The 14696-nt window shown below is 38.6% G+C and overlaps 1 protein-coding gene across 1 annotated transcript; it reads right to left on the minus strand.

The window, feature by feature from the left end:
- Positions 1 to 8745: 8745 nt before the first annotated feature.
- On the minus strand, positions 8746 to 12698 carry apip (APAF1 interacting protein). Its single transcript, XM_082161917.1, has 7 exons — positions 12523 to 12698; positions 12306 to 12406; positions 11654 to 11702; positions 11427 to 11544; positions 11213 to 11348; positions 9656 to 9823; positions 8746 to 9572 (listed from the first exon to the last, which is right to left on the minus strand). The coding sequence occupies exons 1-7, from the start codon at positions 12574 to 12576 to the stop codon at positions 9473 to 9475; spliced, it is 726 nt and encodes a 241-aa protein (XP_082018043.1). The 5' UTR covers positions 12577 to 12698; the 3' UTR covers positions 8746 to 9472.
- Between the last annotated feature and the right edge of the window lie 1998 nt (positions 12699 to 14696).

The following is a 14696-nucleotide window of genomic DNA, read 5'->3' on the forward strand; positions in this document are numbered from 1 at the left end:
CTCTTGGAATCGAAATCTCACTGAAATATAGATGACAGGATTTAACTAAAAAAAACTCCCTGTGCCTTTTATATCACACACCTTGCAGCTTGCTAATACACTTCTAATATAAATAAAAACATGAATACCGCTAATTCACACATGCTCATTTGTCTCACAGCTTTAATAATCAGTGCTCTAGTTTGTGTTTTACCTCAGTGTTGGTGAGGGATAAAAGATGTCACTCTTGTAATTGTGGGGACATAGCTGGTTGATTCAAGGCTTTGAATCGATGGGGCCTGAATCAATCTGCAAATGAGCATGTGTGCAATACAAGCAAAGCCTGTGGAAGGGATCTGGGATGATCGATGTCTCTAGAGACGCAGCTCAGCGAGAGCAGAACACCCCGATTTTCCACTGCTAGGCATAGACGAAGCGTAGCCGAAAAAGCATTGTGATTACCCCCTTAATGTATCCCGGCACCCTTGCCCATTCCACCAGATTCCTTTATTTTAGCCAAGCAGGAGATGACCACATCAGACCTTCATTACAAACAGAAAAAAAATCAAATATCCTGCTGTATATTCATTGCCCACCTTGTGTGACCCATTTCAAAACTTTTCAGTGTGGCTCAAAATTAGTTTTACAGAAAGTGTTGATGTAAAACTGAAAAAAGAGGATATTTTATCCAGCGCACAAGGCTTATTGAGTCACAGAAATGTGAATTGCCTTAAATCTACATACAATTAAATAATTGTTCAGGGAGCTCCCAGGATGCATTGCAGCATTAATGAATTATTTGGTCACTGTTAATATTGCTTTTGCTGTTTGCTGACTTCATTTATACTGTTGTTGTCACTGTTTGTTATTTGTGATTTGTTGATGTCGAGCTCATCTTTTTACTTAATGATGTTTTTGATTGTCACAGTGATTGATGTCTGTGTGTTTGAGTATTGATCTCTATGCATATAAAAAATAAAAAATAAACTGTTGTAAATAATGTCTTTGCTTTGCATGATTTTCTCTTCTTCAGAGTAAAAAAAAAAGTTTACTTCATATTAAGAGTAATTAAAAACCATGCATAAAAAGGATATTTTGGCTGAACAAGACATTTTGAATTTAGCAAACATTCAAATTGTTGGTTAAATAAAGTTGTATAGGGACAATATTAGGACTATTATACTGTATGCTATATTAAATTCTTATTATATTATGACTACAATAAAAAAAATAAAAAAAATTGCTACATGTACTGTGCTAGACTAACTGGTCACAGCACTTTCATATTATTGCCCTTTTATTGGTTTAACTGCTTGTCCTCATTTGTAAGTCGCTTTGGATAAAAGCATCATGCTAAATGATTAAATGTAAATGTAAAACTGAGATATATCTATGTGTCATGTTGGCTTGATTTTTTTTTACTTCTGAACAATTCCCTTTTTTTACAGTGTGGTAACAATAATCCAGTTATAACCAAAATATTCAGTCATATTTTCATTCACAATAATATCCAATTCTAGACTGATTCTATTCTAGTTGTACTGCAAGTATTCAGTTATATTTATATTCATTAATTTAATTTTGTATTAATATTTAAAGGTGCTCTAAGCGATGTTGGGTGAAGTCACTTCTTGTTGACGTTCTGTCAAACAAAACAGAGGCTAGCTCGACCCTCCCTCCTCCTCATCCCGTCCTCTGCCCCTCCCTTCCGTGCTTCCTGAAACAGTTATGAACCATTTAGAAAAACCAAACTGGATTTACCCACCTGTCCAGCAAAAACAGAGCCACCTGAATGTCGGATTGGAAGCCCTTCTGCCGGCGGAGTTTTCACCACCTTTTGAACGCTTTTCTGATGTAAATTCAGGACTTCGCACATTCCTTCTCCTTTTCCCTCTTCTTTGTTATTTGTTCATCGGAATGTCGTCTCTTTGGTCATGTATCGGCCATATCAAAATTCTCAAAAATATAAATTTTAATGTTAGTCGCTGTTGTTGTCTAGGACATCTCTCCTCTAACTAACTTCCCTCTTCATGCTTCTCTTTCCTCCACTCCCCACACCCCCCTTCATGTGCACGCGCACTAACCCCCCACCCCCAAATCATTATTGTCGGTTATTGGCTGGAACACTGTTTGTTATGTTTCATGGTCCAGGCTGGGCCAGTTTGTTTTTCTTGCCGTTTGTGGAGCCTGGGCTGTCTACACAGATCGCGGTTTTTTTTTTTAAGTGTGTTCAGGGGACAGGCAGCTAGCGGATAGTGAGGAGATGTTTACTGTATGTGACAAAAAATGTTTTGGCCTAAAAAACGTATGACATCGCTTAAGAGCACCTTTAATTATCCAAAGCAACCTACAAATGAAAATAAATTAAGCTGATTAACATGCAACTGGTAATAAGTTCTATTTCAAATGACTCTATTTGTTACTCTTCAATCATAACGATTAAACATGAAATACACATGCACTACAGGACACCTGCCCGTGTCTGTGGCATTGTTACCTCACTCTTCATATGCACCCACTCTATAACCTGTCAGAGAAGGTTATGTGCTTGAAATCAATAAGAGCAACTTATGTTCAAAGTACCTGCATACACACATAGTCAATTTAGGTGGCTTTGGCTCACTGCACTCCTGCTCACCACTAACAGATTTCCCTGTTTAATTTCAGCCCACGGCAGACATTTTCAGCCTTTTGATAAACAGATTCGGTGGTCTCATAACCTCCTTATTCAGGTCATTAGCCACATTCCTCTCTCTTGGATTCATTCAACACCGCAATTTTCCCTTAGAGAGAAAGAGAAAGAGAAAGAGAAAGAGAAAGAGAAAGAGAAAGAGAGAGAATTAGTTGTCCATCTTGATAGATGGTGCTCAGTGGGAGCTACGCACAAAGACAGCAAATTACGCTTCTTCGACCCCTGATTGCCTGCTATACGAACCCACTGTTTTCAACAAGTGCCCAACCTTTTCCTTCATCTCTGGACCGACCTATGCAGCTAGAATCAAACCATTTTTTTTATATGTCTGGAATAGATGTTTGTCTTAAATAGCAGAACACATATGAAAAATACTAGGGCTGGGTAATGATAGCGATTTCACAATTTCAATTGATTCTGATTCACAAGCTCTACATAATTAGATATGATTTATGAAAATTAACCATGGTTTTAATATAGTAAAATGGTAACAACCATGGTTCATTTTCGTAATTTTTTTTAATTCAATACTCATTCAGGTACATGTCAATTTTTTTCACATAAAAATTAAAATGCTTTCATTAATTACTTGTGTCGTCCCAAACCCGTAAGACTTTCGTTCATCTTCAGAACACAAATGAAGATCTTTTTTGATGAAATCTTAGAGCCTTCTGTCCCTCCATTGACAGCTCAAAAAGTTCATAAATGGATCGTACAAACTAATCCATATAAATAGACTTGATCACTTTATATGATGAACAGATTGAATTTAGGCTTTTATTCACATATAAACATTTATCAAATCACACATCAGTTGTGGTAAGCGGAAGCTCAAGCATGTTCGCTTGACATGCGAGAACCAATGAGGTTCATTCTCGTGTGTTACACAGGACGTTTGAGCTTCCGCAAAAACCAACGAAGTTAATTCTTGTGTGTTACGCAACATTCAATGTTTATATGTGAATAAAAGACTAAAAGACTAAATTCAATCTGTTCATCATATAAAGCAATCGAGTCTCTTCAGAAAATTTGGACTAAACTGCTCAATTCATATGGATTAGTTTTACAATCTCTTTATGAACTTTTTGAAGTGTCAACGTGTCAGTTGCGTAGCTGTTTATGAAGGGACAGAAAGCTCTCAGATTTTACTAAAAAGATCTTCATTTGTGTTCTGAAGATGAACAAATGTCTTACTGGTTTGGAACGACATGAGGGTGAGTAATTAATGACAGAATTTTCAACTAACCTTTTAAATCTAACCTAACTGAACCGTTAAAGGTTCACACGTTCCCATAAAAATGAAAATTCTGTCATCATTTACTAACTCTCAAGTTGTCCCAAACCTGTATGAATTTCTTTCATCTGCTGAACACAAAATAAGCAATTTTTAAGAATATGGGAAACCAAACATTGACTTCCAATGTATTTTTTTCCCTCCATAGTATGGAAGTCAATGGGGCCCATTAACTGTTTGGTTATCGACAATCTCTGCTTTTGTGTTCATCAAGAAAGAAATTCATACAGGTTTGGAACAACTTGAGGGTGAGTAAATGATGACAGAATAATGCTGATCCAAAATAATGCTGTAAATTACATTATAGTAATCCATCTTACTTGGTTTATTGCTGTAATATTACAGGTTAAAATAACAACAGAGCCCAAACAATTCAATTCAACAAATTTATTTTTTACATATAATAATCAGCACTGCAATAAAAACAGTAGGTTATATATATTGTAGGTATACAGCATTTACATTGCAGATGGCTGTCCTGAGGTAAATGTAATTGTAGCATTATTATCTTTCCACGGTTGAAACATGATTGCATGAGGTTAAGCATTTCAGTAAGTTGTATGTATCTTTTACCATACCTTCTGTTGTTTTTTAATATTTATTTTGTGCTTTGCCTAAAACTAAGAGTAACCTAAAGGGGAAGAAATGATCGGTTTACTCTCCACACTGCTGCGATCTGTCAAACCACAAGAGTGTCAAAATAATTTGTTTGGTGTTGTGATATAATAGACAGAAATTTTAACTGAGCCTTTGTTTCTTATCAAGGGTAACAAAGCATAATGCTTTTTGCGATTACAGGATAGGAGTGTTACACATAGGCCTAATATTTGGTTAGGTTTTGTTCACACACCAAAATAAAACAGAGTGAACTACAAGATTGATCTTGAGTTTCCAAACAATGATATTGTTATCTCCCACGAGGTTCTCTCATGGTCTAAGCCCCTTTTTCTAGTTGGGTGATTACCTTGCCCTTACTTAGCCCTACTGCACTCAAGGCCCTAATATCAAATGTCTTAGGCTGGGGCCTTAGAATGATTGTCGTTCTGCAATCATAACACGGTGTGATTTGATTGGTTCCCCATCGCGTCTAGTGACACAATATGAGTGAACCGTATCGATAGGGAACATATTTGGTTACTTGCTTAACCTCGGTTTCCTGAAATAATGCTGCCCGTGCTATTATGCTACATGACTATGTCCGCTCACTCTGAGGTCAACCCCAGCAAAACAGAGAGAACTCATGCATGTAGCGCAGGAACGTCCAAGTTATAAAACCTGGCGAAGGTGGATGGTGCGGACCAGTCGGCCGCCATACAGATGTTGCCAATGGATACACCACTGGACCACGCCCAAGAAGAGGCCATGCCTCTGGTGGAGTGTGCTCTTACACCAATTGGGCACTGAAGGCCCATCGCAGTGTAGGCCAAAGCAATGGCGTCCACTATCCAGCGGGATAATCTTTGCTTTGTGACCGGATGCCCTTTTACTGCGGCCTCCGCAGCACACAAAGAGCTGTTCTGACTGTCTGAACTGGGCAGAGTGCTCAATATATACTCTTAGAGCCTGAAGGGGGCAGAGTAAGTGTAACTCTCGCTTGTCTATGGAAACAGGAAGAGCAGTCAGCAAAATGATCTGTACCCTGAATGGAGTAGAGGGCACCTTAGGCACATAGCCATGTCTTGGTTTAAGGGATGACTTTGCAGTCGTTAGGCCCAAACTCAAGGCAAGATGCGCTTACAAAGAGCACTTGCAAATCACCCACTCGCTTCACCGATGCTAATTCTAGCAGGAGGGTGGCCTTAAGTGAAAGTTGTCTTAATTCCGCCGACTGTAACAGCTCAAAGGGAGGTCCTTTGAGGGCCCTAAGGACCGTCAACAGGTCCCACGTGGGGATGGTAAGGGGACAAGGTGGGTTGAGCCTCGTAGCCCTTTTCAGAAAACTAACAACCAGGTTGTTCCTGCCAAAAGACTAGCCGGCCACAGGAGCGTGGTATGCTGCTATGGTTGCCATGTAGACTTTGAGCGTAGAAGGGGTGCTCTTTTAGAAAAGACAGTACCAGTGGTACGTCACAGGAAGTTGGGTCTTCATTCCGGACTGTAAACCAGTCGGAGAAAACAGACCATTTAAGGGCGTCTCATGGACAGGTCTCAGAGATAGTATTCAGGACTACCCGTTGTAGAAGTTCCCGTTGAGGGGCCATACATGGAGGGCCCACAACTCGGGTTGTTCCTTTCACCTGGGAAAGGAGGTCCTACCTAAGGGGAATTCGCCATGGGGCTGCTGCTGACAGCTGCATAAACTCTGGGAACCAAGGCTGGGTGGACAATGTGTCCCCAAGGGAATGGACGCTCCATCCCCAGACAGTTCAAAGAATCTGAAGTATCTTCAGGAAGGCAGAGGTTGACCTCTTCGCCTCAGGAGACAGCTCTCACTGACCAATATTTTTCTCAAAGGACAGGGCCCAGGGCCTCCTTTGAACCGCATGGGGATGGAGTGTTCATTCCTGTAGGGACACATTGTCTCGGGACAGCATGTCTGCTCCCTGGTTCTGTCTGCACCGGCACATGCACTGCTCTCAGCCATGTTGTCCAAGAGGACTAAGACGTGGTGCCCTATCAGGTCTTCTAGAAAGTTTTTGAGGGCCAGAAAAACTGCTAGCATTTCCAGTCAGTCGCTTTTCCATGCTCTACCAGGAGCCTGACGTTGGTCTGTCTTTGCACAGAGCTCCCCAACCCGTGTTGAAAGCGTATGTCGGGACCACCTTCCTCCTCGAGACCAACCCCATGTTCACACTGGTCTGGTACAGAGTGGGGTCCTTCTGAGGGGCAAGGGCTCTGATACAGCCGTGGTTCACCTTGGAGGCGACCTGAGCACCAAGCGTGAGTTGGGACCTGGGGTTTGAGCCAGTACTGCAGGGGCCGCATGTGTAGCAGGACCAGCGGAAGTACTGATGATGCGGAGTCCATCAGGCCCAGCATCCTCTGAAAGGTTCTGAGAGGGGGGGAGGCCAAACCTTCCCAAGCCTTGGCCCTGGTGGCTAGGGGCTGAATAAGCAAACTGATTGCGAGCAAATTGTAACCTTGTTTTACAATCTTTAGAACCCAGGTCGACAGTCCGGGGATGGCTTCCCAAGCCTTGGCCATGGTGGCTAGGGGCTGAATAAGTTATATTCAGGGATACAGGCCGCTTCAGCGCACGATTGGTTTGTGCAGATACGCTGTGATGCCATAGGTTTGTGCAGTTGCCACTGCTCAGCCAATTGACTCACGTAGATTCCTGAACTGCTATGGCTTGTGCAGTTTCACTGCGTTATTTAATAAAGGCTTCAACAATAGGAGAAAAAGGATTTTTTTAGCGAGGATTTAGCGATGCAATACGAGTGAACCATGTCGATAGGGAACACACTTTATTCATATAGAAGGGTTGTAGTACACAATCAAATACACATTTAGATTCTACTAATAATTAGGGTCTAATTGCTTAAACTGTATCATCATTTTATTATATGATATCTTTAATGATCTAGTGTCAATTTTACAGGACACTGCAATGAAATAAGATTGTCATATTGTATTTTTGGGACCACTTAACATTATGGATATTCTTTCACAGCATCAGTTGCATTTAGATCCGTGCCAGTGATGGTCTGCAGCAGTTTTGAAAGAAGGGTGCATCAGATCTTATCATATTTTGATTGCACTGAATAAGCTCATACAGTATAAGACTGATGAATCCTGCACTACAACAAGAGGCATTCCCTCAGAGATGAAATGCTGCAGCATATGGAGGAATGATAAAACCAGCCACTGAGGGGGTTTGAATCACCCAAGCTCAGTTCAGACCAGCCCTGTAGCTTCTAGCAGGCGCGGGTAGCTTGCGAATTACAGGGCCTTTGAGAATAATGTTCATTCAAATGGATGGGCAGGCAGAAGCAGTATAAAATGGATGGCAAAAAAAAAAAAAATGGCTACATGAATTCCCTCAAATAGCATTTGATAGAGTCTTTCTCTAAGTCCCGACTCTGGTACAACACACTTGTTTTCAGCTGTGTGTCAGTTTTCATATTTCACTGACACTCAAGCTGTTAAATGCAGACTTACTAAAAACAGTTAAATACAAACATGTTTGAAGTTACAAAGGGCACTTCCACAAGAATTCTTGCAAAGTACAAAAAGGCCAGAGACAACACTGCCATCTCCTGGCTATATTACCCAACAGACATAATGCTATTTATGATTTAAACAGACCATATATATATATATATATATATATATATATATATATAGCCTACACACTACTGTTCAAACTTTTGTGGTCAGCAACATTTTTTAAATGTAACAAAATACTTTCAGTAAGGATTAGTGCTGTCAGATCGATTAATCACGATAAGTCACATCTAACATAAAAGTTTTTGTTTTCATTATATATGTGTGTATATATATTATATTTATGTCTGTGTGTGTGTACACTATACACACACACATATATATTTATGTATATGTATATATACACAGAAACACACACATACAGACATGTATATAATATTTAAATATAATATACACACATTTATTATGTAAACAAAATATTTTGTTTGATGCGATTAATCGATTTGACAGCACTAGCAAGGATGCATTAAATTGTGACAATAAGGACAATTATGTCTTTCTTTTATTTATATATTATATATTTAAATTTAAATGTGTTTTCTTAAATATATTTAAAATGGTATTCTTTTGAACATTCTATTCATTAAATAATTCTGAAATAAATGTATCACAGTTCACACAAAAATATAACTGCTTTAATCATTTTGAGCAGGATATCAGCATATTATAATGATTTCTGAAGGATCACGTCACGTGACAATGAAGACTGGAGTAATGATGCTGAAAATTCAGCTTTGCCATTACAGAAATACACTACATTCTAAAATGTATTAAAATAGAACTCTGTTACTTTAAATTGTAATAATGTTTTACAATATTACTGTTTTACTGTATTTCTAATCAAATAAATGCAGCCATAATGAAAAACTTATTTCAAAAATGTTTGAAAAATCTTACCCCAAACATTGAATGGTAGTGGATATAATCATAAAAGCATAAGCATTTGAGTGGACCCAATGTAAATTAATACAATAATTACAAAACACAAATACATGTTTTTACTGTGTATTTATAACTAGCTATCAATGTATATCATTATACAAACAAGATTAATGTTAATTATGACATTATTACTAAGCATCAAAATATCCAAACAAGAAGAATGACACTCATTAGCTCCAGAATGAATGACACTCATTAACTTCAGAATGTTAGCCATTCTAATCTGCATTCATACATTTCATTCTGTTTGCAGATAATTGACATTTAACTTTGTAAAATAAATCTAACATGGCAAATGCTGAACTGTACATTTTCAAAACAGTGCGATGTGCAATGAGGATTTGTCATTTAAAAAACGAATGATGGTAACAGTGGTTAATTGTACAGAGTAAAATGTGTTAAACAATGCCTTTATCTTCAGTGGGAAGAGCAGAAGGGTCCAAGCCACACTGTTTCATCTGAACAGCTATGTCAAATAAGTAGTCATAACATTCACACCTGAAAAATAATACAGTTTTAAAAGATAAATACATATTGTGTACATACAAAAAATGAGGTGTGCATTTCATTTTGTAGCTTACATTGTCTTTGCTTTCTCCCAGGTCTCTCCCCAGACGTAGACTCCGTGTCTGCGGACGAGAACAGCGCAGGAATCGGGGTACATGTCCATGGCTCTGGCCATGCGCTCTTTCAAGTCTTTCTCCTCTGGGGTGTTCTCAATAATTGGAACAACTAGAGATTCATCATACCTGGGGCCAAAGCACATACAAAAAGTAAAGTAAAAGCAGGATTTTAGATGTTAACACCTACTAATATCTTAAAGGTCCCATGACATGAAATTTCCACTTTCTGAGGTTTTTTAACATTAATATGAATTCCCCTAGCCTGTATATGGTCCCCAAGTTTCAAAAAAAATTTAATCGGTGTAAATCGAGCTTTTGCTATTTTTCTCTGCCTTTGAGAAAATGGAAGCTCGACCGGGCTGATCTTGAATCTCCTCCTTATGACGTCATAAGGAGAAATGTTACCTCCCCTTTCTCTGCTTTGCCCGCCCAGAGAATATTTCTCGCCCATGAGAAAATGAGCTAGGAAGTAGAACGCGCGCGCGCGATTTTAGTTTGTCCACGAGAGATATCATGGCTTTTGAGCGAGCGAAGCATAATAATTGCTCAATAATTGGATGTACAAATGAACATCGAATGGTCAATACAGAGCTGGGCTTGCTGAACGTCGGACAAGTAAGTCAACAAATTATATATAAGTGTGTTGCTTTACTGTTTATGGTTACCTAGCTTCTTACACGTAGAATGTGGCTGTCACGTTAGCTATGCAGTTACTTGCGCTAATGTAAAGGTAGACAGCATCAAGTTACACACACTGTAACGCGAGTGTTGTACACTTCTTTGTTATTTGGATAACCGTTTTCCTGTTGGTTATATGGCGCGCGCGATATCCGCATTTCAAGATCGCAGAGCTTGATGTAATTGTAATAAGATAAATTACAGACGTTACAGATCTCTCATGAAAAGGCAACAGTAGGTTCGCGTTAGCTACATGATAACTGTAAACCATCCGAATAAAGTACCGTATCCAGACATAATATTTTAAACTAACCATTCGGAAACGTCCTGCTGGAGCCGCTGAGTTGCAACTTCTTCATCCGTTGCTTCTCCATCTGGATCAGATTCTGGGTCAAACTGAAATGCTTGAACGACTGCGTGTCTTCGTGCCATTGCAATATATCCAACATAAACAAACATGCATGATACCGTTGCGCAAGATGGTCAAGGCCACACCCACCCTCCACCTTGCGCTGCCTTTCTCCTCCTCATTAGTATTTAAAGCTACAGACACCGAAACGGCCCGTCTGAAGGAAGCTCATTCTGGGACTGGCTTGTAGTGGCTATAATTCTGCACCGAGGCTGAATTTTTGGAAAGAGATTTCAGATACTGTACTAAGGACCACTAAGGACTATATTAAAGCCTACAAAAAGTAGCATGTCATGGGACCTTTAACATCACAGCTGTTCTTTTTTGAGATTTAGTATTATTTGACAAGAACACTTTACATTTTACTCATGTAAAAATGGCATGAGTGGGATCAGTGACTAGTGAAGCATCTTAGCAGGATGTACAACCTGTAGTTTGTGTTGGAGTTTCCTTTTCGAATCCCCTTGATCATCTCTTGATGTGTGATGCAGAATTCCTTGCCAGGAAACATGAGAGTTGCCATGACAGCAGACTTTGAGTGTGTATGGATAACTGCCTGAGCTCCTGTGAAAGAAAATGACAATGCATTGCAAATACAGTACAGAACTGGAAGAAAACACTGTGTGTGGAGTGGACACGTACCTCTCATAGTGTAGGCGTTCATGAAGAGGGGTGTGCATTGACTTTTCTTTAGCTTCTTCTGTGGAGGTGGACAACTGATGTCTTTCTCATCAATGTCACACACAAACAAGTCCTCAGGCTACAAACAGGAGTGGAATTATGGTTTATTGGCGTTATTTCTTTAAACACATCAACACGCTACTGATGTGTGGTGCATATGACTGATGAACAACAAAAAAAAGCCTTACTTGTATTCTCTCCTTCTGAACACCTGAGGGAGCTATATAAATGTGTTCACTGGGAGAAGAAATAATTATTTTATGCTGTGTAATGAATTCCATACATATTTAATTACATGAGTTAATTCTAATATTTTTGGCAGGCATTAAGTCCAAAACATCACAGTGATACAACCACACTGATATCATAAAGTAGAAATTAAAAGAATGAAATTATGAAAAGAAAAATTATTAGATAGTTTGGCATAATATTTTATGATTATTTCTTAGAAGAAAAAGAAAAACTTTTGTCTGCCAAATCAAAGTCACGTAGTCCAACTAATAATCATACAAGGGGTAAACAAAACAAAACAGAAAATGATTTCATAGAGACCCTGCAGTCCCCCAAGGCTGTGTCGAGGTCAATAAGATAATAAAAGTTATCATTTTACACCGCACATCATGTTTATTCATCATTAAATGTAATATACTGTATAAGGCAAAAACGTTTAGCCTAACCACGTGAATATATGGAGTCAATTTCTAAGAATTTGTTTAATACCTTCCCATTCTTTACCGTGGACATTTTTTTACATCACTGTCTGCGTGTCTGGCCCAAATAGCAAGTACATATTGCCGAACACAGTGGATTTTATTATTGCTGTAAGATGCCTCGACTAACCCATGCCGCAGGCTTATTCCTCCCCCGGTTCCTGTCACCCAGCCCAACTCATAGAAGAGTCTGCACAGCTCTGGGATCAGCACACGAGGATGTTCCTGATCCTTAAACGATAATTATGTCGTCTCGTTAAGAGGGGTCATTATAAGCTTCTGAGACACAAACAATATCGAGAATGCTATCATGACAAAACCAAGAAGAACATTATTTATAGTTTTACCCCTATCTTCTTCCCGTTGCTCTCCGCGTGTGCAGTATTCACTTCGGACGACATTCTTAAAACACTGAAAGAAGACTGTATAAAAAATTCTCAAGATATTTACGACATTTCTGTTAGTTTCAGGCGCAAGCCCAAAACAGCGTGACCAAACTGTTGCGCAACAGCGGAAGGCGGAAGTGCGGAACTTTAAAAGATAAAAGACTCCCAATCAGGGACGTCGGTAAATGTCTAAAAACACAGTTATTTTAATATAGTTATTTTATCGGACAATCTGAAACCATAGTAATTATGAAACACGGTCTAGTATTCAAGTACCACAGTGTAAAATTAAACAGGTTATGTGCATAGGGCTGCACTTTGCAGTACCTACAGTAGCAGGAATGTAATCTTGTAGCCTATTGCATTTTGTTTTGGTGTGAGCTGAGTCCAGATTAGCATGAAAATGTGTTTAGTTATGGTTAAAAACAATATTCCAATGCTATACACACACACACACACACACACACACACATATATATATATATATATATATATATATATATATATATATATATATATATATATATATATATATATATATATATATATATATATATTACATTTGTGTGTGAGTGGCTAGATAAAACGTGTGGGTGTGCAAATAGGGCTAAATGTGAATAACTTTCAAATAAATGTGAATAACTTTCAAAATGTTGTAGACTATATTTACATTTCAAAGCATGCATTTTTTTTGCTCGGATGCTAAAATTGATGGATGGCATTTTCTAGGTAGCCTACCATATAGGCTAGTGCTGTATTTTCTGTGTAACATGAGAATTGGTCCTTATGTATGTGTACAACTATCTTTGTGATGACCAGTTTGAGTTTTAAACCATCGGAGTGAGTAAAGTGAGGACATTATACCGATTTGTGCTACCTCCCATCAAAACAGAGAGGTAGCACAAATCGATAGTGAAAAATGCTATCTATAGCATACCTATCAGATTGTGCTACCAGCATCATATTCATGTGGTTTGAAGCTTTTTTTCAGCGTCCATAGCTACCCGTCCATACCTACCCCTTCAATGCAAATATATTAGCAGAATCTGATAGGTATGTTTCTTCAGTATACCGGTCCTCACTTTCTGATACCCCTTTAAATACCTATTTGAGGGTCAAGACCTGGTTTTAGGGATACAGTTATTATCTTTAGAGTAAAGGTTAGGGTTAGGCACTTAGTTGTAATGGTTAAGGTTATGGGTAAGGGGCTAGAGATTGTATTTGGGAAAGGGGTTAAATGTTCCCACAAAGATAGCTGTACAAACGTGTGTGTCTCTCTCTCTCTATATTTGTCTAATGTAAATAACTGTAGACTAATAATTAAACAGGGGGCTTTTAAGGATTATGAGAATGAATGAACTGTCTGTTTATATGTTAGCTCCACGTTTCAAGTCCATTTTGTTTAGAATAATAATATAGTATAATAATATATGAGAATGACTGTTTTTGTATATGACTGTACAAACTGAACTCTTTTGATCCCCATCTGTCACAAGTTATTAGGCACAGTCATTTTGATATTGGCCACTTGCAAAATTATGCAGCTCATTGTCTTCTCAAATGATTAATCAGTTACAGAAAAAAAAAAAAAATTGTATCTCCTTTTTGTCACCAGTTCTTTAGAATTTGCATTTAAACGCATGCTGCTTCATATTAACTTCACTGATAAAATTTCAAGGAAATATTGTCAAATTATACAGAAGTTTGTGAAATTCCATTTAAGATCCACAAGTTCCAACATGAAGACCAAAACCGCAGAGGTCTGGCCCGTGATAACCTCCTATGAGCCACCTTCAGTTCCTTTTACTTTTCCCCTCCACTTGAAGCAGGAAGTGAACGTGTATCAGCACACATGGGGCGAGGTAATTTTTCACACACCTGAGTCAACCACACCACTGTAATGTTTGCAGTGACTCATCATAGTACATGAGGCCAAACTAGCTTATTTACTCCCACTGCTCAGCCTTTTCATTTTGAGAAAAAGCACACAACACATTTATCCTGACATGTTAGTCCCAATTTATATGGGTATCTTTATATGTAATTACATTTTAAATCATGTTGTTCATGTTGCAAAACACTTGCTGCTGATGTGGAATACAGGTAAGGTAAGGGACAGGTTTGTGTTAAGGTCA

The sequence above is a fragment of the Leuciscus leuciscus genome (assembly GCF_965113295.1).
Source record: "Leuciscus leuciscus genome assembly, chromosome: 2".
Lineage (NCBI taxonomy): Eukaryota > Metazoa > Chordata > Actinopteri > Cypriniformes > Leuciscidae > Leuciscus > Leuciscus leuciscus.

What these genes read in the sequence shown, in the direction of transcription:
- apip (XM_082161917.1), bottom strand. Translation starts at nt 12,576, where the DNA reads ATGTCGTCCGAAGTGAATACTGCACACGCGGAGAGCAACGGGAAGAAG. An exon ending in GCAACGGGAAGAAGATAGGG is followed by an intron (nt 12,407 to 12,522) that starts GTAAAACTATAA and finishes TTATCGTTTAAG; the next exon opens with GATCAGGAACATCCTCGTGT. An exon ending in GGAATAAGCCTGCGGCATGG is followed by an intron (nt 11,703 to 12,305) that starts GTTAGTCGAGGC and finishes TTCTTCTCCCAG; the next exon opens with TGAACACATTTATATAGCTC.